Consider the following 21,116-nt stretch of genomic DNA (forward strand, 5'->3'; position numbering starts at 1 on the left):
AGTATCACTTCATTCCTGCCAGATTGGCTGCCATCAACAAATCATCAAACAACAAGTTGGCGAGGGTGTAGAGAAAAGAAGAATCTAATACACTGCTGGTAGGAATGCAGACTGGTGCAGCCACTATAGAAGACAATAATGGTGTTTCCTCAAAAAATTAAAAATTGATCTGCGATTTGACTCAGTGATCCCGCTTCTAGGAATATATCCTAAGAAGCCTGAAACACCAATCAGAAAGAATGTCTGTACCCCTGTGTTCATAGCAGCACTCTTTATCATTGCTAAGATCTGGAAATAGCCCATGTGTCCATCAATAGATGAGTGGATAAAAAGGCAGTGGTACATATACACAACGGAATTACTATGCAGCTGCAAGAAATATCTCATCATTTGAGCCGTCCTGGAGGGACCTGTAGAGTATTATGCTAAGTGAAATAAGCCTATCAGAGAAAGACAAACATCACATGATCTCACTTATTTGTGGAATATAATGAACAAAACAAGCTGATGAAGAAAATAGACCCAGAGACATAGCAATAGGGTCCAGACTGGTAAACTTCAGAAAAGGGGGCAGGGGGGAGGGAAGAGCTAAACCAAAGAACTTATGCAGATAAGCATAACCAATTGACATAGGCAACAATGCAGAGGTGGAGTAGGGAGAGGGAGGAAGCTGTCTGTGTGGAAAAGAAAAAACAGCTGTCACAAAAATAAATAAATATTGTAAAACAAATATGTAGAAAATAGTTGTAGATATGTTATATTTATTTTTGTTGGTGAGATTACTAGTCTTTTTTCCAACATGTGGCCTACTTGTTAAAATTTGTTAAAAATAATAGTGAATTAATAACAAAATAAAAACAGATAATCTAATTATAAACAAAGCTTGGTTAAAAGAATTTTAAAATTAAGGTGTTGATTTTCATGTATGACATATGGACCGGAAATTTTGTCCATTAAATCCGAAGTCCATTAAATTGAGGTCCACAAAATCAGGGATTTATTATACCACATAGTCTTGATTATTGTAACTTTGCAGTGATTTTTGAAACAGGAAGTGGTGGGCGTCCTCCAAAGTTGTTCTTTTATGTTGCTTTGACTGTTTTGGGGGGCTGGAGGCGGGGCGGGGGCTGCATTTCCACTTGAATTTTAGGATCATCTTGCCAATTGTGCAAAAAACATAGCTAGGACTTTTGTAAGGATTACATTGAATCTATATAGATCAATTTGAGAGTATTGCCATTTTAGTAATGTTAAATCATCTAATATATGAACATGAAATTTCTTTCCATTTAATTAGGTTTTCCTTAATATTTTCAATGGTGCTTTGAAGTTTTCAGAGTCCAATCCTTGCACTCCTTTTGTTAATTTTATTCTCTGGGTTCTTGTTAAGGCTATTGCAAAAAAGGAGTGTTTTGAAATTTCATTTTGTTTATTTATTGCTGGTGTATAGAACTACAATAGATTTTTCTGTATTTATCATTTTTCTGCCATCCTGTTTCCTAGTTCTAATAGTTTTTTAGTGAATTCCTTAAGATTTTGTATATACAAGATTATGTCATCTCCAAATAGAGGTGGTTTAACCTTTGTTAACCCTTAGGTATTGGACTCCTTTTATTTTTGTCTTGCCGAATTGAAATGGCTAGAGTCTCAAGATTAGAAGTGGTGAAATTGGACTTCCTTGTCTTGTTCCTGATCATATAGGGAAAATATTCAGTTTTTCTCCGCAAAATGATGTTAGCTGTGAATTTTCTAGAAATGCCTTTTTTTTTTTTTTTAATGAAAATTGTTTCCTTCAGTATAATATTGACCGTTCAAAAAAATTCTAGGTGCTTTGGTTGACCCTTAAACATGAGTCTATGTAATTATCTGTTACTGTTCTAGGGCTAGGAAAAGAACAAATTTTGTATTTGATATTTAAAAAAATGTGCATTAATGTTGATAGTATTTTCTTTCTTTAGTGTTACTGAAAGCACTCGTGATTTTCTAGACTTACTATTTGAAGTTAAGCAGTTGGTGTGGAGTAAGAATAAATCTGTACAACCTTTTTAATTTTATTCATACTAGACATTTTGGTTTGTAGTAATTTCTGGTGGTGTTTATCTTTAAGCTTTTTGGTATTTTTCAGTTTTTGATAATAATTTGGCTTCTTTTAATCTACCCTTTTGTTATGTTTAAAATACATATGAAATTATTGAAAACAGTACAGAAGCATACAGAGCAAGATGTAAAAGAAACTCTTTGTTTCATTTCCATTCCAAATATAACCATGTAAGTAGATTGATGTACATCCTTTTTCTGCGTATATACTTACATACAAATGTATGTACACATAAACCTTAAGAATATTATGGCATAAATGTTGTTACTTACATGCTTTTAAAAACCTTATGATTTGAAGGGCTTTCCATAAGTCTACATAAAATTCTGTAGTGAAATTTATCAAGCTTTATTTAACCAGTTGTTGGGTACCAGGCTGTTTTTTTAATATATACAAACTATCCTTTAAAGGATATTATGTAATAACTTTTTGACACAAATGGAAATGTTTTTGTAAGAGATGTTCTTATAAGTGAAATTGTAGATCACAAGCATTTGATAGATACTACCAAATTGCCTTTAAAAAAAGCCTTAACAATTTTATATTCCCTCTGATAATTTATATGTGACCATTTCTCTGCATTCTCCTAAATACGTGGTATTTTCAAAATTTCTATTTTGGCCATTCTGAAGGGTAGAAATTTATTATCACTATTTTATTTTGCCTTTTCTGGTTACCAAACAGAAGGGAGCATTTTAATTTCTTTACTGGCTATTTGTATTTCGTCTCTGACTGTATTATTTTTCTAATCACGAAGACCCTCTAGTTTTTAAAAATAAGGAATGTTTTACATTAGAAAAATTAGTTTTGCTCATTAAATTTCTATTTCATAATAGATGTAAAATGTTCAGCTGTTAATAAAGAAAATAAATTTAAGTGTTTATATGAAGATGGTAATTAACTAACTGTACTTGTCTCCTAACTTTTTAGTTTAAGTAGAATTTTAAGTAGGACTTATGACCATTGGTTAACTAGCTGGAAACTACTTATGCAAAGCATTCTGTTAGTATTTGGAGGCATTTAGAGAAGTAGATAACCGGTTATTGGCTCTATTTTATTCCTCGATTCAATCAAAGTTTTTTACCCCTTATTGCATGCCAGAAACAGTTTTAGGCACTGAGGATATAGTGATAAAAATAAAACACTGGAGGAGGAGAAGGGGTATAGATGTGCTCATTTATCTTTTTGGTGAGGGGAATATCACCGAGGAGTTGATAAATGGAGACCTGAATGATGAGAAAGAATCAGCCTTGTGATGATCTGAGCACCCCAAGAGAAAACAGTATGTGTTAAGATACAAAGTCAGGAAGAAGTGTGACTTTTTGAAGAATCAGACAAGAGTCTATTATGGCTGCAGCCTAGTGAGTAAAGGAGGATATAATAAAGATGACAGGCAGTTTGGGTCTTGTAGATGACAAAGATTTCTACTTTTATTCTTAATGAAGTGAGAAAACATTGGAGAGTTTTAGGCAAAGGCATGACATAACCCAACTTAAATGTTTTTAAAAGCCAAAGATATAAAATACAAGGCAGTATGTAACAAGTGTTGTGTGATTTCAGAAAATAGGGAGGTTATAGAGGAGATAGTTTATAAAGCTTGATCCATTAAGATAGACAAGAAGTAAATAAATGGAGGGGAAGGATGTAGTATGGTGTGGTAGCAATAAATAGTACCTGGCTGTGAATTGAAATACTTGGTCTTGAGTTTGAATGTACTTCTTCATAGCTCCTAGCCTCTAAATAAACTTCTTAACCTTCTTTATTTTAGTTTTCCCATCTGCTTTCTCTATACCTTGGTTGCTATAAAAAGCACATCAAATGAAAAAATGCCTGGAAAAGTGTTTTGTAAACTGTGAGATTCAATGTAGTATGTTTGTTTATTCAGTAAAAGACTGGTGTTTATGAGGTATTTATGCTAAGGGCTGTGGAATAATTTAAAAAACAAAAAACAAAAAATAGCTCATTTCTGCTCCTCAAAGAGGATATAGTCTAATAGACAATGTGGTACATAAAATACATGAAAATTACTTTTGCTTGTTAACTTACTATTGAATAATGGATGTAAAATATTTGGTTAATAAAATAAACTAAGGGCTGTGGAATGATTAAACATGATAAAGATCTTATAAAATGCTAAGGGGATTCAAAGAAGGGAGAGCCTGCTTTTTTCTTGAAGTTGGTGGTAAGGTTTTCTGAACAAGGAAGGACTCTTGAAGTAGGCCTTGAAAAATGGATAGGATTTTGATAGAAGATGGAGGGAAGAGAATTTCTCAGTTGGTGAATCGGTGAAAGTAAAGGCATGGAAAGAAGCATTAGGTAGATTCAGAACTTAATAAGAGAGGTAGGGTACCAGACTAAGGAAGGTGAATCACATTCAATAACAATACTATCAGCAGTATACTTAATTCTTCAAATATTTATTGAGCATCTGCTATTGCCATGTTTGTGCTAGGTGGGGCTATGAAGGTACAGTGATCTCAGTTTTGTTGGGGAAGACAGGTTATCTAATTATTAGTCTAATGAGATATGATCAAAAGGTGGTAGGATCACAGGACAAGGAACATTTGCAGCTGCCTGGCTTAATAAGTGAAGGCTTTATATAAAGGTGTGGTAGACCTGGTGCTTTGATATGAAGTATCCCTTTACTTAGCAGATAAAAGAGGTGAAGAGAGAAATGTGAGGGAAACATTCTAGGCCAACACTTTATGTGTTGGAATGGCAGGACAAGGTCTTTGTATGTAGTACAAGGCTGTGAAGAGTTCAGGAGAAGCGCCCTGGCCAGTTTGGCTCAGCGGTTAGAGCGTCGGCCTGTGGTCCTTAGAGACCCGGGTTCGGTTCCCGCTAAGGGCACGTACCTCGGTTGCAGTTTGTCCCCGGCCCTGGTCGGTTGTGTGGGTGGTGACCACTCGATGTGTCCCTTCACATCGATGTTTCTCTCTCTCTGTTCCTCTCTCTCCCTCCCACTCTACCTGAACAAAAAATGGAAAAATGTCCTCGGGTGAGGATTAAAAAAAAAAGAAAAAAAAAAAAAAAAAAGAGTCCAGGAGAAGGATAAGTGAAAGATGCAGGCGGCAGTATGGATAGTGAATTGGAAAGGGTGGGGAACCTGGCAAAAAGGTTATTTTGGAAATTACGTTTTATTGCTTTGGTCTCTATACCAATTGGGCCAGGTGACAGATGATGTAAAACCTAATGTGAAATAGTAGCAATGGGGATGGATAAAGAGCCTGGAAAACTGGAGAGATGCTTACATGTAGAATTGACAGGTCCTGGATATCAGTGGGTACGGAAAAAGGAAGGAAAATGAGGGACCTTGTGGAATATAGAATGACTTCTGGATTTCTGCTATTTCAATGGATGTCACTGGCTGAGAATAGGGTATATTTAAGGAGAAAGGGGGTAGGTTTGCAGAGGAAGCTTAATAGTTTTAAGTGTATTGTGTTGAAGGTGCATGTAGGATAGTTGGGAAGAGGAGGATAACTTGGTGGAGTAATCAATGTTTGGGTGATAATTTAAACTATACATAAGCATAAATTAAAGTATTGTGGGAGAATGAGTATAGTGAAGAAAACCTTAAAGAGCACTGAGATACAACCATAGAAATTAGAAAATAATCAGGAAAAAATAGTGGAAATGGTTAAGAAGTGTTTTTAGGGTGTGGTCAACCTTGTCATCACAGATACTAATATTTTTCTTTCTACCCCAAAGAAAGGTAGATTTATAATTGGTCATCTTAGTAATTGCAAGTGAGGATTTAAGCCACAATTTGGCTGTAATTGGAAGCAGAGGTAAAAATACAATATCAAGGTAACATCATTTGCTTGTTTCTTTCTGGTCTGTTTTTAAAGATCTTAGAGACTTGAGTTAATTATTTCTTGAGGGGACAATTGCAGTGGAGGAGCTCAGCATATGAAACTAATGAGGGTTTTGTTAAATGCAGATCCTGTATCAAAAGGTGTGAGTTAAGGCCTGAAATACAGCATTTCTGACAAGTTTTCAAATGATGCTGATGCTGATGCTGCTGGTCTATGGACCACATTCTGAAGTAAGGATCTGGAGAGTATAAGATTGATAGCATTTTAGAGGACTTAGCCTTGGATAGGAAGAGAAAAACCTCACAAAACCATACAGATTTCAGTTGTACAACTCAATGAAACATCTGCACCCTGCATCGTGTACCCATTGCCCCAAGCAAAGGTCTCTTTTCGTCCCCATTTCCCCCGACTTTGCCCACGTCCACCTAGTCCCCACCCCCCTTCCCTTCCCCTCTGGCTGCCACACTGTTGTCTGTGTCTGTGTGATCTCTCTCTCTCTCTCTCTCTCTCTCTCTCTCTCTCTCTCTCTATATATATATATATATATATATATATATAAAATATGGTTTTTTTGGCTAATTCCTTCACCTTTTTTTACTCAGTTCCCAGACTCCCCTCCCCTCTGATAGCTGTCAGTCTGTTCCATGTATCCTTACCTCTGTTTCTATTTTGTTTATTAGATTCCGCATATAAATGAGATCATATGGTATTTATCTTTCTCTCACTAGTTTATTTTACTTAACATAATACTCTCCAGGTCCATCCAGGTCACAAAATGTAAGAGTTCCTTATTTTTGATGGCCATATACAATTCCATTATGTAAATGTACCATAGCTTTTTTATCCACATATCTACTGATGGGCACTTAGGCTGTTTCCAGATCTTGGCTATTGTAAATAATTCTGCAATGAACATAGGGGTGCATATATTCTTTCAAATTAGTACTTGAGGATTCTTGGGATATATTTCCAGATGTGGGATCACTGGGTCAGAAGACAGTTACATTTCTAATTTTTTTGAGGAAACTTTATACTGTTTTCCATATAGTGACTGCACCAATCTGCACTGTCACTGACAATGAATGAGGGTTCTCTTTTCTCCGCATTATAGCCTGTTGATTATTGATGATAGCCATTCTGGCAGATGTGAGGTAACATCCCATTGTGGGTTTAATTTGCACCTCTTTGATATTAGTGTTGTTGAACATTTTTCCATATATGTCTTGGCCATCATATATCCTCTTTGGAGATGTATCTATTGAGGTCCTTGGCTCATTTTTTAATAGGATTGTTTGTCTTTCTGGTGTTAAGTTGTGTAAGTTTGTTATATATTTTGGAAATTAACCCCTTATCAGGTGTATCATTGGCAAAAATATTTCTCCCGTACATTGGGTTCCCCTTTCATTTTGTTTATGGTTTTTTTCACTGTGCAGAAGCTTTTTTAGTTTGGTGTAGTCTTTATTGTTTAGTTATTTATTTATTTTTTTTCTTGCCTGAGGAAATATAGTGGCAAAAATATTGCTACAAGAGATGTTTGAGATTTTAATGCTTGTGTCTACTTCTAGGATTTTTATGGTTTCATGACTTAACATTTAAGTCTTTTATTTTGAGTTTATTCTTGTGTATGGTGTAAATTGGTGGTCTAGTTTCTTTTCTTTTTCTTTTTCTTTTTTTTTCCATGCACCTGTCAAATTTTTACCCTATTTCTTTCGTAAGACTGCTGAGGCTATTACGTGTCCTTTTTGGTTTCATATAAATTTTTGGAATATTTGTTCTAGATGTGTGAAAGATGCCATTGGTATTTTAATAGGGATTGTGTGGAATCTATAGGTTGCTTTGGGTGGTATGGACATTTTATCTTTTTTTTTTTTTATCCTCACCCAAGGACATTTTTTCATTTTTTGTTCAGATAGAGCGGGAGGGAAAGAAAGGAAGAGAGAGAGAGTGGGAGAAACATCGACGTGAAAAGTACACATCGAGTGGCTGCCACCTGTACGACTCAACCAGGGCTAGGGACAAACTGCACCCGAGACATGTGCCCTTAGCGGGAACCAAACCCGGGTCTCTCTGGACTGCAGGCTGACGCTCTAACTGCTGAGCCAGACCGACCAGGCCTGGTATGGACATTTTAATGATGTTCATTCTTCCAGTCCATGAACAAGGTATATGCTTTCACTTATTTGTGTTATTCCTCAGTTTTTTTCTTCAGTGTTCTATAGTTTTCCAAGTACAGGTCATTTATCTCCTTGGTTAAGTTTATATCTAGGTATCTTGTTTTTTGTTGTTGTTGTTGCAATAGTAAATGGGATTGTTTTCTTAATTTATCTTTCTGATAGTTTATTATTCGTATATAAAAATGCCACCATGTAATCACAAAGTCTTTATAAAAGGAGGCAGGAGGGTCAGAATCAGAAAGGTCACATGATGGTAGAAGCAGAGGGGGAAAGAAAATGTAATTATGGACACAGAGGTCGGATTGATGTGAGATCATGAGCCAAGGAATGGAGTGTTTAGAAGGTGGAGAAGGCAAGGAAATATATTTTCCCAAGGGATTGCAGAAGAAACAAAGCCCTGGTTGATTTTAGCCCACTGAGACTGATTTAGGACTTTGGACCTCCAAAACTGTAGGATAATAAATTTGTGTTGTTTAATTTGTTACAACAGCAATAGGAAATGTGTAGAGAAATATGAATGTAAAGGAATGTAGAATTAGGATCAATGAGATAATTGTTGGGATGGGATGGACACAAAGAAACTGGGAAAATTTTCTGAACTGGGTAAATGGGTGGAGGAAAGTGGTGAAATTAAAAACAGACACTGGTAAGGAGCAGATCTTAGAAGAAGGTGTTCACTTTGCATGTAAGTATGGATTGGATAGGGTGAAGGATGTTTTGAAACAGCAGATGAATTTAAGAGGCTGCATAGTACTGTTATAGTTAATAAAGCTGTTACAATACTAGTAACATACATACTGTTTTGATTATGATAGCTTTGTAATATAATTTGAAGTCAGGTTTTTTTATACTATTTCTTTTGTAAGACTGCTGAGGCTATTAGGTGTCCTTTTTGGTTTCATATAAATTTTTGGAATATTTGTTCTAGATGTGTGAAAGATGCCATTGGTATTTTAATAGGGATTGTATTGAATCTATAGATAGATTACTTTGGGTGGTATGGACATTTTTTTTTTTTTTTTTTTTAATCCTCACCTAAAGACATTTTTTCATTTTTTGTTCACATAGAGCGGGAGGGAGAGAAAAGAAGAGAGAGAGCTTTGTTCTTTTTCAAGATTGTTTTAGCTGTTCAAGGTCTTGTGATTTTATGGGAATTTTTGGATTGTTTATTTTTTTTCTATTTTTGTGAAAAATGCCATTGGAATTTTGATAGCAGTTGCATTGAATATGTAGATTGCTTTGAGTATTATGGTTATTTTTACTATTAATTCTTTCATTCTATGAGCACAGAGTATCTTTCCATTAATTTGTGTCTTCAATTTCTTTCACCTCTTTTGTTAAATTTATTTTCACGCATTTTATTCTTTTTGGTGCTATTGTAAATGGAATGGTTTTCTTAATTTCTCAATAGTTTCCTGTTAGTTTTAGAAATACATCTGATTTATGTATGTTGATTTTGTATCCTGTAATTTTACTGAATTGAATTCATTTATTCTAACAGCTTTTTGGTGGAGTCTTGAAGGGTTTTCTATTTGTAAGATGTCATCTGGAAACAGAACATTTTACTTATTCCTTTCTGATTTTGATGCCTTTATTTCTTTTTCTTGTCTAATTACTCTGGCTAGGACTTCCAATACCATGTTGAATAAAACTGGTGAGAGTTGGACATCATTGTCCTTCCTGTTCCTGATCGTAGAGAAAAAGCTTCCAGCTTTCCAGTGTTGAGTATGATGTTAGCTCTGGGCTTGTCATATATGGTCTTTATTATCTTGAGGCACATTCCTTTTCTACCCAGTTTGTTTAGTTTGTATTGTGAATGGATGTTGACTTATGTCAAAAACTTTTCCGCATTGATTGAGATGATCATAGAATTTTTATTCCTCATTTTGTTAATGTGATGTGTTACATTTATTGATTTGCATATGTTGAAGCATCTTTGCATGGGAAGTATTTTGAGGTTGTCAACAAGATTTTGAAATGAACATAGCTACTGTTAGCATGTGAAATAAGCAGGATACAAAAATTCGGCTAAAAAATACAGTGACTAGTGGCCACTTTATCAGCTATTACACACATAGAACATTTCTATCATCTCAGAAAGTTCTGTTGTATATCACCATTCTATAATGAGGGATTGGATATTATTGTAGTAAAAGTTTTAAGAATCCATGTTTTCTTATTACGCAGAATTTTGGAACACTTGCACTCTTCAAGAGATTGTGTGATATAGTGGAGTGAACAGTATAACATGCTCTCTCTCTTAGGAACACTTAGCTAATTAACAATGAACGCTAACCATTTGGGTTTCAGGATACTGGAATTTTATCCTCATCCTGCTTTATGTTATATGAATTTTGGAAAACCTTAGATACATAAAAAAAGTGTCCGAACTTCTTAAAGAGATCCTGTAACCTCTTTAAAAATTTAAAAATAGATGAGAAACAGCTAATATATATATATATTCACTGCAGAATATACACTACACTATAGAAATATTAGAAAATACATTTTTATTTATATTTTTAAATTTTTTTTCTTTATTGATTTTATTTTATTTTTTTATTTATTTTTTATCCTCACCCAAGGACATTTTTTAATATTTTGTTCAGATAGAGTGGGAGGGAGAGAGACAGAGAGAAACATCAACATGAAAGGGACACATTGAGTGGTTGCCACTCGCATGACCCAACCAGGGCTGGGGAAAATCTGCAACCGAGGTACGTGCCCTCAGTGGGAACCGAACCCAGGTCTCTCTGGACCGCAGGCCCACGCTCTAACTGCTGAGCCAAACCAGCCAGGGCTCTTTATTGATTTTGGAGAGAGGGGAAGGGAAAGGGAGGGAGAGAGAGGAACATCAACGAGAGAGAACATTGACTGGCCGCCTCCTGCATGCTCCCCACTGGGGGGTTGGGCCCACAACCTGGGCATATGTCCTGCCCGGGATTCGAACTGGTAACCTCTTGGTGCATGGGTTGACGCTCAACCACTGAGCCACACCGGCCGGACTAGAAAAGACATTTTTATAAAGAAGAAAAATTTTATCTATTAATCAGGGCCTTGTTATCGTCTACACCGTGCATTTCAGTCCTTTTAGTAGGACATTGTGATGTAGTTCATTATATGGTCTTATGGTCTTAGAGATCCCCTTCTCTCTTACCATTGTAAGTTTGTATGGCTGATATATTAGATCATAAGTAAAAATAACCTAAACTTGAGTTTTGTATTTATATTTAGTTTTTTGTTTGCTTGCTTGTTTGTTGTTAATCTCCACCCAAGGATATTTTTCCATTGATTTTTAGAGAGAGTGGAAGGGAGGGAGTGTGTGGGGTGGGGAGGGGGAAAGAGAAGGGGGAGGTGTGAGAGAGACATCGATTGGTTGACTTCTGCACGAATCAAACTGGCAACACAGGTAACTGCCCTTGATTGGGAAGTGAACCCATGACCCTTCAGTGGGTGGGCCAATGCTCTAACTATGGAGCCACACCAGCCAGGGCTATGTTTAGTTTTAAGTTTCTAAATTAAGTTTGTTATAACAGTAAGTATGTAATTGAAATTTGTTAGCAGATATAGTAATCTGGGAGAATGTAAGTTTATTATGACATGAAAAGTTAAGGAACTTTTCTTAGGAAGTTAAGGAAGAGAAATAGAGGAATTAGGAAAAGAGGGTTTATCTAGAAGAATTTAATTGGTAGAGACCAGATACCATAAAAATGGCATTTTCTAAATATCCCTTTTCCCAAAAATATCTTTTTTATAAGGCAAATTTTTTTAACTCTTGCCTGATACCTCTCTTACTCAGATTCTATCCAGAAGAGAATAATGTAATAGGCCAGAGGAGTTCATTATGTTGGGATTTTCCCTGGTATATTTTTATCTTATTTCTTAGGTAAAATTTACTGATCATAAATCTCCCAGTTAAATATAATTTATATGTCTGTAGGTTAATGTAGGAAAATTAATTTAGGAAAAGTTCTGTGCTATTACCTCTGATGCGATGACATTCTCTGCTTTCGTCTGCTGTGTACTTTCTGCTCCTCATTAGTATTTGATCAGGGTGTGGAAACATGACTTATCAAGCTTATTTAGAGGTCCAAGAGTCTTAATGGAGAGGAAATTTATCTTTTTTATTGTTTACTAATTTGTTTTTGTTACAGATGTTTCTCCTTGTTCCCCCATAGACACCCTCCTTCTCATCCACCCTGCCCCATCCCCAGCTTTGTTGGCTATGTCCATTGGTCATGCATACATTCATATAAGTTCTGTGGTTTATCTCTCCCCCTTCCAACCTCCCCCCATTTGAGGTTTGTCAGTCTGTACCCTACCTTTATGTCTCTGGCTCAATTTTTGTTCATTAGTTTGTTTAGTTCATTATATTCCACAAATAAGTGAGATCATGTGATATTTGTGTTTCTCTGCTTGGCTTGTTTCACTTAGCACAATACTCTCCAGGTCCCTCCATTTCATCTCGAAGGATAAGAGATCTTTCTTTCTTAAAGCTGCATAGTATTGTGTACATGTACCACAGCTTTTTTATCCACTTATCTACTGATGGACACTTGGGTTGTTTCCAAATCTTAGCTATTGTAAATAATGCTGTTATCAACATAGGGGTACATATATTCTTTCTGATCGGTGTTTCAGGCTTCTTAGGGTATATTCCTAGAAGTGGGATCACTGGGTCACATGGAAGTTCAATTTTTAACTTTTTAAGGTAACGCCATAGTATTCTCCACAGTGGCTGCACTAGTCTGCATTCGCACCACTAGTGTACTAGAGTCCCCTTTTCTCCACATCCTTGCCAACACTTGTTTGATGCTTTGTTGATGGCGGCCATTCTGACAGGTGTGAGGTGTTACCTCATTGTTGTTTTAATTTGCATCTCTCTGACGATTAGTGACGTTGAGCATTTTTTTGTATGTCCTGTTTCGAGAGGTGTCTATTTAGTTCCTCTGCCCATTTTTTAATTGGGTTCTTTGTCTTCCTTTTGTTAAGTTGTATGAGCACTCTATATATATTGGAAATTAACCCCTTATCTGATGCATCATTGGCAGTTATGGTCTCCTTTCCATTTGATGGTTATTTCTTTTGCTGTGTAGAAGCTTTTTAATTTGATGTAGTCCCATGTGTACAATTTTTTTCTTTGTTTCTCTTGCCTTAGGTGTTGTATCAGTGAAAATTGTGCTGCATATGTCTGAAATTTTGTTGCCTGCATTTTCTTCTAGAATTTTTATGGATTCATGAGTTACATTTAAAAGCCTTTTATCCATTTTGAGTTTATTCTTGTGTATGGTGTAAGTTGGGGATCTAGCTTCATGTTTTGCAACGAGCTGTCCAATTTTCCCAACACCATTTATTGAAGAGACTGTCTTGACTCCACTGTGTGCTCTTGCCACCTTTGTCAAATATTAATTGAGCATATTGTCTTAGGTCAATTTCTGGGTTCTCTGCTGTGTTCCATTGATCTATCTGCCTGTTTTTAATGCCAGTACCAGGCTGTTTTGATTACAGTAGCTTTGTAGTATAACCTGAAATTTGGTAATTTGATCCCTCATACTTTGTCCTTTTTTTCCAAGTTTGCTGTGGCTCTTTGGGGTCTTTTTTGGTTTCATATAAACTTTTGGAGTATTTGTTTAAGTTCTGTGAAATAGGACATTGGTATTTTGACAGGGATTGCATTGACTCTATACATTGCTTTGGGTAGCATGGACATTTTAATGATGTTAATTCTCCCAATCCATGAACAGAGTATGTGCTTTCACTTTTTTATATCTTCCTCTATTTCTTTTTTCAATGACCTGTAGTTTTCTGTGAAGAGGTCCTTCTTTGGTTAAGTTTATTCCTAGGTATCTTAATTTTTTTGCTGCGATGGTAAATGGGTTTGTTTTCTTAGTTTCTTTTTCTGTGAGTTCATCATTGGTATATAAGAATGCCGTCAATTTCTTGATATTAATTTTGTATCCTGCTTCTTTGCCAAATTAACTTATTAAGTCGTAGATATTTGATGGAGACTTTAGGGTTTTCTGAATACAATATCATGACATCTGCAAATAATGACAGTTTCACTTTCTCCTTTCCAATTTGGATCCCCTTTATTTTTTCTTCATGTCTAATTGCTGTGTCTAAGACTTCCAGTACTATGTTAAATAAGAGTGGCGAAAAGTGGGCATCCCTGTCCTGTTCCTGTTCTTAAGGGAAATGCTTTTAGTTTTTGCCCATTGAGTATAATGTTGGCGGTAGGTTTTTCATATATGACCTTTATTATGTTGAAATATGATCCCTCTATTCCCAGATTGCTGAGTGTTTTTATCAGAAATGGGTGCTGGATTTTGTCGAATGCTTTTTCAGCATCTATTGATATGATCAGATGGTTTTTATCTTTCATTTTGTTTACATGGTGTATCACATGTATTGATTTGCTAATATTGTACCATGCTTGTATGCCTGGGATGAATCCCACTTGATCATGATGAATAATTTTTTTGATGTATTGCTGGATCGGATTTGCTAATATTTTGTTAAGGATTTTGGCATCTGTGTTCATCAGGGATATTGGCCTGTGGTTTTCTTTCTTTGTAGTGTATTTAATTTTTTATTTGTTGATTTGAGAGAGAGAGAGAAGGGGAAATATCAGTTTGTTTTTTTGGGTTTTTTAATCCTCACCTGAGGACATTTTTGCATTTATCTTCAGACAGAGTGGGAGGGAGAGGGGGAGGGAGAGAGAAAGAGAGAAACATTGATGTGAGAAAGACACATCAACAGGTTGACATCCACACAACCCCAACTGGGGCGGGGATAAACTGCAACCAAGGTACATGCCCTTAGTGGGAACCGAACCCGGGACTCTCTTGTCTGCGGGCCAACGCTCTAACCACTCAGCCAAACTGGCCAGATCTCAATTTGTTTTTCACTTATTTATACATTCACTGATTGATTCTTGTACGTGTCCTGACCGGATTTTGAACCTACAACTTTGGCATATTGGGACAATGCCCTAACCAACTGAGCTATCCAGCCAGAGCCAGGAGAGGCAATTTAAAATGTGGCTAATTACTTCATATTATAACACTTTTGCTTTCTATATTAAATTATCCAAAGTATTTACAGCCAAACATTTCTCTCATTTTCATGAATAATTGTAACCTCATTGGTGATGTTAATGATTGATATATATACGTGTGTGTGTGTGTATGTATATGTGTATATTTATATATATTAAGTGATATCTTTAATGATATATATATATATTTAATGATAAGCAAGTGTTTTATTGAAATATTTCCTACCAGAGTTCTCATTAATCTGAAATAATGTGAAATAAATATTTTATGTGAATTTTGTATGAAACACTAGTTTAGTTCTGCTGAACACTAGTTGGCCCTCAGTACATATTGAGATGTTTTTAAAGAATGAGGAATGAGTTGAATTTGTATTTAAGTTTATTCTAAACCTAATCATTATTTTGTTTTCTTATTCGAATTGTAGAATGTTTCTAAACATTTTCTTTTATAGTATATTAATATCAGATATAAAGAGAAATGTCCAGTTCTTTCTTTTCTTTCTTTACATTTTAATTACAGTTCCCAGAAGTTTCTTTACTTACTCTTTATTTACCCTTCTCCAATAACTTGTATAAAATTTCAGCAAGAGTTCTCTCCTTGGCAGTATGTTAATGTGTTAATTGCATCAATCTACCTACTTCAGAGACAAAAGGTCTGGGTTTAAGACCTGGCACACAGTTAGATCAAACAAGGTTCAAGAATGAAACTGAATCAAACTCAGAAATTCAAGAGACTTTAATGAAGGACCACAGAGATGGGGTGGATTAAGGAAACCCATAGGGGATGTGTTAGTGGAGCCTAGTAGAGCTGTGGAGAGAGGTGTGCCTACAGGAGCTATGGTGGTAAAGGGACACAGATTCTGTCAGAAAATGTGGTCCAAAGAAGGGAAGAAGCTGGGAAGAAATAATCCAGCCTTTTTCTGCCTTCTGATCTTCTGCCGGTGATAGACAGCACTGGAACACAGAAGATGCATCTGTTGAGATCAGTTTCCTTAGTCATAGAATAGGATGGAAGAGTTTTGGAGGGATAGGGTCCTGGCAATAAAATAATAACCAGTGTAACCACCAGTAAGTATGGGATTGATTTAGGTAACCTAGTATATTAGATTCCGTTTCTTACCTGTAAACTATAGATACCTTACTGGGGTTGATGTGAGCATTAAATGAGATAACATATTAAAGTACTATCATAGTGTTTTGTCTTGTGAGTATCAAGTTTTGATAAGGTATAGATTTGAAAAGCTGAGCTACTTTTCATTTGGTGGTCTGCTGCGTTTGTTTTATAGGAGCTTTTAAATATATGTTTTGTGCTTTCCAATAATTTTTGAGAAGTGAATTGCACGATCATTAAGTAGTTTCCAAGATTTAGAGACTTTTACTTATTGCCTAATGACAGGTTTTGTCTTTTTCACTCTTCTTGTAGACAGACCTACTTCTGAAATCAATGGGTGAGGGTGCTTTTGAGATGTAGAGATTGTCTCCCTGGTAAAATATTAGTCAAATTTCACCCTCTACTGCTACCCTTAGTATCCTGTTGCCTGCTTCTTATTTCTTAGACAGTAGTGATGCTTTATCACACTTTTTCCTCCTAATTCTTAACAGTATTTCTTCTTTCAGAGATTTACTTTCATCCAACCTCATCTTTGAGCATATGTAGGCTAGATCAAGATTAAGATAATCAATCACTCTAGTTTCAGGCAAACTGTAGCCACCAGATCATTAGATAATATTCTACTTAAAAGCACTTCTGTTTTTTAGAAATCCTCCCACAAAAATTATATTACGATTTTGATATTAAATAAATCTTTTATTTCGTAGGCTCCAGTTAGCAGTTTTTGTAAATTTCAGCTGAACTTTTCTGAATTTCTGACTAATAAATCTTAATTATTTTTCACCAGACGGTCTGCCAAATCCCGAAGCAGAAGCCCATATTCATCTAGGCATTCAAGATCTCGTAGCAGGCACAGATTGTCTAGATCCAGAAGTCGTCATTCTAGCATTTCTCCTAGCACACTAACTCTGAAGAGTAGCCTGGCAGCTGAATTGAACAAGAATAAAAAAGCGCGAGCTGCAGAGGCCGCAAGAGCTGCAGAGGCCGCAAGAGCTGCAGAGGCTGCTAAAGCTGCAGAGGCCGCTAAAGCTGCTGAGGCCTCTGCCAAAGCTGCCAAAGCCTCAAACACTTCTACACCTACCAAGGGGAACACAGAAACTGGTGCCAGCGCATCACAAACAAACCATGTGAAGGATGTGAAGAAACTTAAAATTGAGCATGCACCTTCTCCCTCAAGTGTTGGAGCTTTAAAAAATGACAAGACAAAAACAAAGCCACCGATTCAGGTAACAAAGGTGGACAATAATTTGATTGTAGATAAAACCACGAAGAAAGCAGTTATAGTTGGGAAGGAGAGTAAATCTGCTGCTATAAAGGAGGAACCAGTATCTCTTAAAGAGAAAACCAAACCACTTACACCAAGCGTAGGAGCCAAGGAGAAGGAACAACATGTGGCTCTAGTGACCTCTACATTACCACCATTACCTTTGCCTCCCATGTTGCCTGAAGATAAAGATGCTGATAGGTAAGTGCAGAAAATTTGGTCAATAACTGTGTAAGTGGAGTAATTCTCTTTCTAATGTATGCCTTAAAATGAAGCACATTGTTTATAGAATGACAAAATTATAGCTTATGCTAAGAATTTCAGAAGAAAATTGTCATTGTCTTGGGATACAATATATTATATCAGTTTGAGTTTGAGAATTAGAAATGCCAGTATTTACTTTGGTTTAGTTTTCCTCGATGATACTATCAGAGACAGGACATTTTATAAGAGAGTCTGAACTGGGTGATATAAAGCATGTATCTCGATTTTTCTAAGTTTCTTTAGTGGCCTTTTAAATTTACCAGTTTGGGCGGCTTTATTAATTTATCCATTTAGTTTAGTCTTTCTTGACTTGAAATATTTTGCAGTTAGAGATTAATTAGAAATCATGGAAAAACCATAATGTGGTTATGTTTTCCTTTAACATGTTTACAGATTTTTATTATGAATATTGGGGGTATAGCTGGATTTTTTATTTTGAAATATTTTATTCTTAAGAGGATGAAGGTAAGAATATCTGTAAAGTAAATGCAGTTCTAAGAATGTTTCTTAAATGTATACTAGGATAGATTTATTATGCTATTGTGTTATATCTACCTATTGCACCATTTAATTTTTTTTTTTTTTTTTAATGAAGAAATCAGAGCTATTTTCCCCCTTATTTTCTATTAAGAAGCAACTATATGGGCAGTTTTCTGAACTGAGAGAATTTGAAAATAAGTCGATAGAAACACAATGTGGCCCTTGGTCGGTGTGGCTCAGCGGTTAGAGTGTCTGCCCACACACCGAAGGGTCATGGATTCAGTTCTCAGTCAAGGGCATGTATGTGGGTTGCAACCAGTTGGGGCATGTTTGGGAGACAACCAACTGATGTATCTCTATCAAATCAGTGTTACTCTTCCTCCCTCCCTCCCTCTCTCTCCCTCCTACTCTCTCCCACCCTCTCTCTCCCTCTCCCTTCTTCCCTCCCTTCCACTTTCTCTTAAAAAAAAAAAAAAATATCCTTGAGTGAGGATTAACAATAACTACAAAAAACACCATGTGAGCAGTTCTTTCAAGTGCTCACTTTGGTTAGCATTATGAAAATTTTATCTTAATGAAAAAAAAATTTTTTTTTCTGTTTCATGCCTTCTGAGGCCCTTGTTTCCTACAATAAAAATATGTTACCAAGATACCCCATCCAATTTAATCAGGTGTTATCCCATTATACTACTATAATTGTGGTACTCCCGGGTTTGACTGTTACGTAAGAACATTGAAGGTTCACAATAGTAGTGATTTGTCATTTTCATGAGTGCTGGAATTGAGTCACTTATCATTAGTACCTGAGAATCCAGTGATTCTGGACCAGTGAGACTCATTGTTCTCTATTTTATTCTTTATATGTTTTAGGGATATATTTTTACTGGTGATATTTTCAGGAACTCAGGAGGTACTCATGAATGCTCAAGGAGGATATTCTCTGTGCATTATTTTTTAATGAGAAGGCTGACACATTTCATACTAAATCATTAAAAAAAAATTTTTGACCCACCTTCTTTTCTGTTTTTCTCTTTGTTGTGTCTCTGCTTTTATTTCTTTTATTGTGTTTGTATGTTTCATGCATTTGGAAGTTTCTTCTTTTTTAATCTTCACCCAAGGATATGTTTTCATTAAGGAAGGGAGAGAGAGAAAGAAACATGAATTTGAGAGAGATACATCAATCTGTTGCCTCCTGTATGCACCAGGGATTGAACCCACAACCTGGGTATATTATGCTCCAACCAACTGAGCCATCCATAGTGGCCTAGGCACAGACATTTTTCTAAAGACTCCTGAATACTACTACTAACTTGTGTGTGGCCAAAGGTTGATTCAACACCAGTTACAGTCACTTTTGATGCTCCATTTGCCTAAATTTGGCCTGTGGGAACTCTTAAGCTGACCCTAATATGACCCCCTTGGTTTTTGAGTGTTTCCTTGTTTCCTAGCCAATACTATCTTTTAGACTCACTCTGAACTTTTCTTCTCTTCTAGACCTGGAATCCATTACTCTCCTAAAATTGTAAGATAGACTGTTAACTATATGCTTTCATGTAATATTAATTGGCTTTTTAAAATAATTAGGATCATACTGTATATAATACTCTTTGACTTTTTTTTTTCATTTATTGTGTTGAGAGATTTTGTTATTTTGATATAGATAGGTTCAGTATTGCTACCTATAGGAACGGATGCATCATGCTCTTCTTAACTGTTCTGCTATTAATTAATGGAAATTTGGATTTATAATTGTTTGCTATTAAATTCTTATATTAATATTTAATGTACATGTAAGCAGTTTTTGTAGGATAGTTGCAAGATCAAATGATGCACATTTATAATTTGATAGAAATTGCCAAATTGTATTTTAGTAAAACTATGTACCAATTTATACACTCAAATGTATGAAATTACTTCAACAATATTGTTAATTTTGAATTTTTGATAATCTCTAAATATGTAATGACTTAATTTTGCATTTTCCTGAGTATTAAGATATAGCATCTTTCTGAATATTTATTGGATATTTAGTTTTTCCAGTGAATTGCTTGTTCATATCTTATGCTGGCTTTTTTCTTAAGATTGTTTTCTTTTTCTAATTGATTTGTAGGTACTCCTTATGTTAGGGATGTTTACCCTTGCCTCAGCCTGTTGTCTTTGAGATTTGTTTTGTTTTTGTCTATATTGATGTTTTCCATTTTAAAAATTGTAGTAAGATCTATTATTTTTCCTTTTAAACTTCTGAGTATATAAATTTTTAAAAGGTTAACTAACATCTCACAGAAATTTGGTTTTGGATTTTAAATGAAGCAGAAAGACATGGCTTCCCCCTAACACCCTGTGGACTGCTAAATTTAGTAACATCATGTATTGAACAATCCATCTCACTGATATGTGGTGCCATATATAAGAATTCTTACAGATATCTGTGTTTCTGCACTCTCTTTTCTATGAACATATTTTATTATTTCTTTGCCAGTATCTTTTTGTTTTAACTTCTTTAGATATGTGGTATATTGGTTCTCAAACTAAAATTTCTTTTACAGGGGTAGGTACATATTGTAAAAGTCAAGAGATGGAATAAATTACTGATTAGTGAACAGCCCTGCTATTTAGCCGCAACTTCACTGCTGCTATACATGCATTTGGGCCTATGGTTGTTAGAGTGTTTTTTGTTTGTTTTTTAAGAAGCCTGGAATCTAAATGTTTATGTAAATATTATGATTTAAAAATATTGATAGTTAAATAATAGTGTTTACAAAACATTGGATAGACAGTATTACATGTTCTTTGGCTTCTGGTTTGAGATTTTTTTTTTTTTTATATAGGTGACTATATATATGACAGGGCAAA

At 35.4% G+C, this 21,116-nt stretch overlaps 1 protein-coding gene across 5 annotated transcripts in view; it reads left to right on the forward strand.

Annotated features, from left to right (window-relative positions):
• Positions 1-21,116, forward strand: part of CDK13 (cyclin dependent kinase 13) — a 143,632-nt gene that overhangs the window by 31,476 nt on the left and 91,040 nt on the right. For all 5 annotated transcript variants that reach the window (XM_036246218.1, XM_036246220.1, XM_036246219.1 and 2 more), the window contains exon 2: positions 17,043-17,720. In XM_036246218.1, the coding sequence (XP_036102111.1) occupies positions 17,043-17,720 (678 nt within the window). The remainder of the gene's footprint in view (positions 1-17,042; positions 17,721-21,116) is intronic.

This window comes from Molossus molossus, unplaced genomic scaffold (genome assembly GCF_014108415.1).
Source record: "Molossus molossus isolate mMolMol1 unplaced genomic scaffold, mMolMol1.p scaffold_m16_p_7, whole genome shotgun sequence".
Lineage (NCBI taxonomy): Eukaryota > Metazoa > Chordata > Mammalia > Chiroptera > Molossidae > Molossus > Molossus molossus.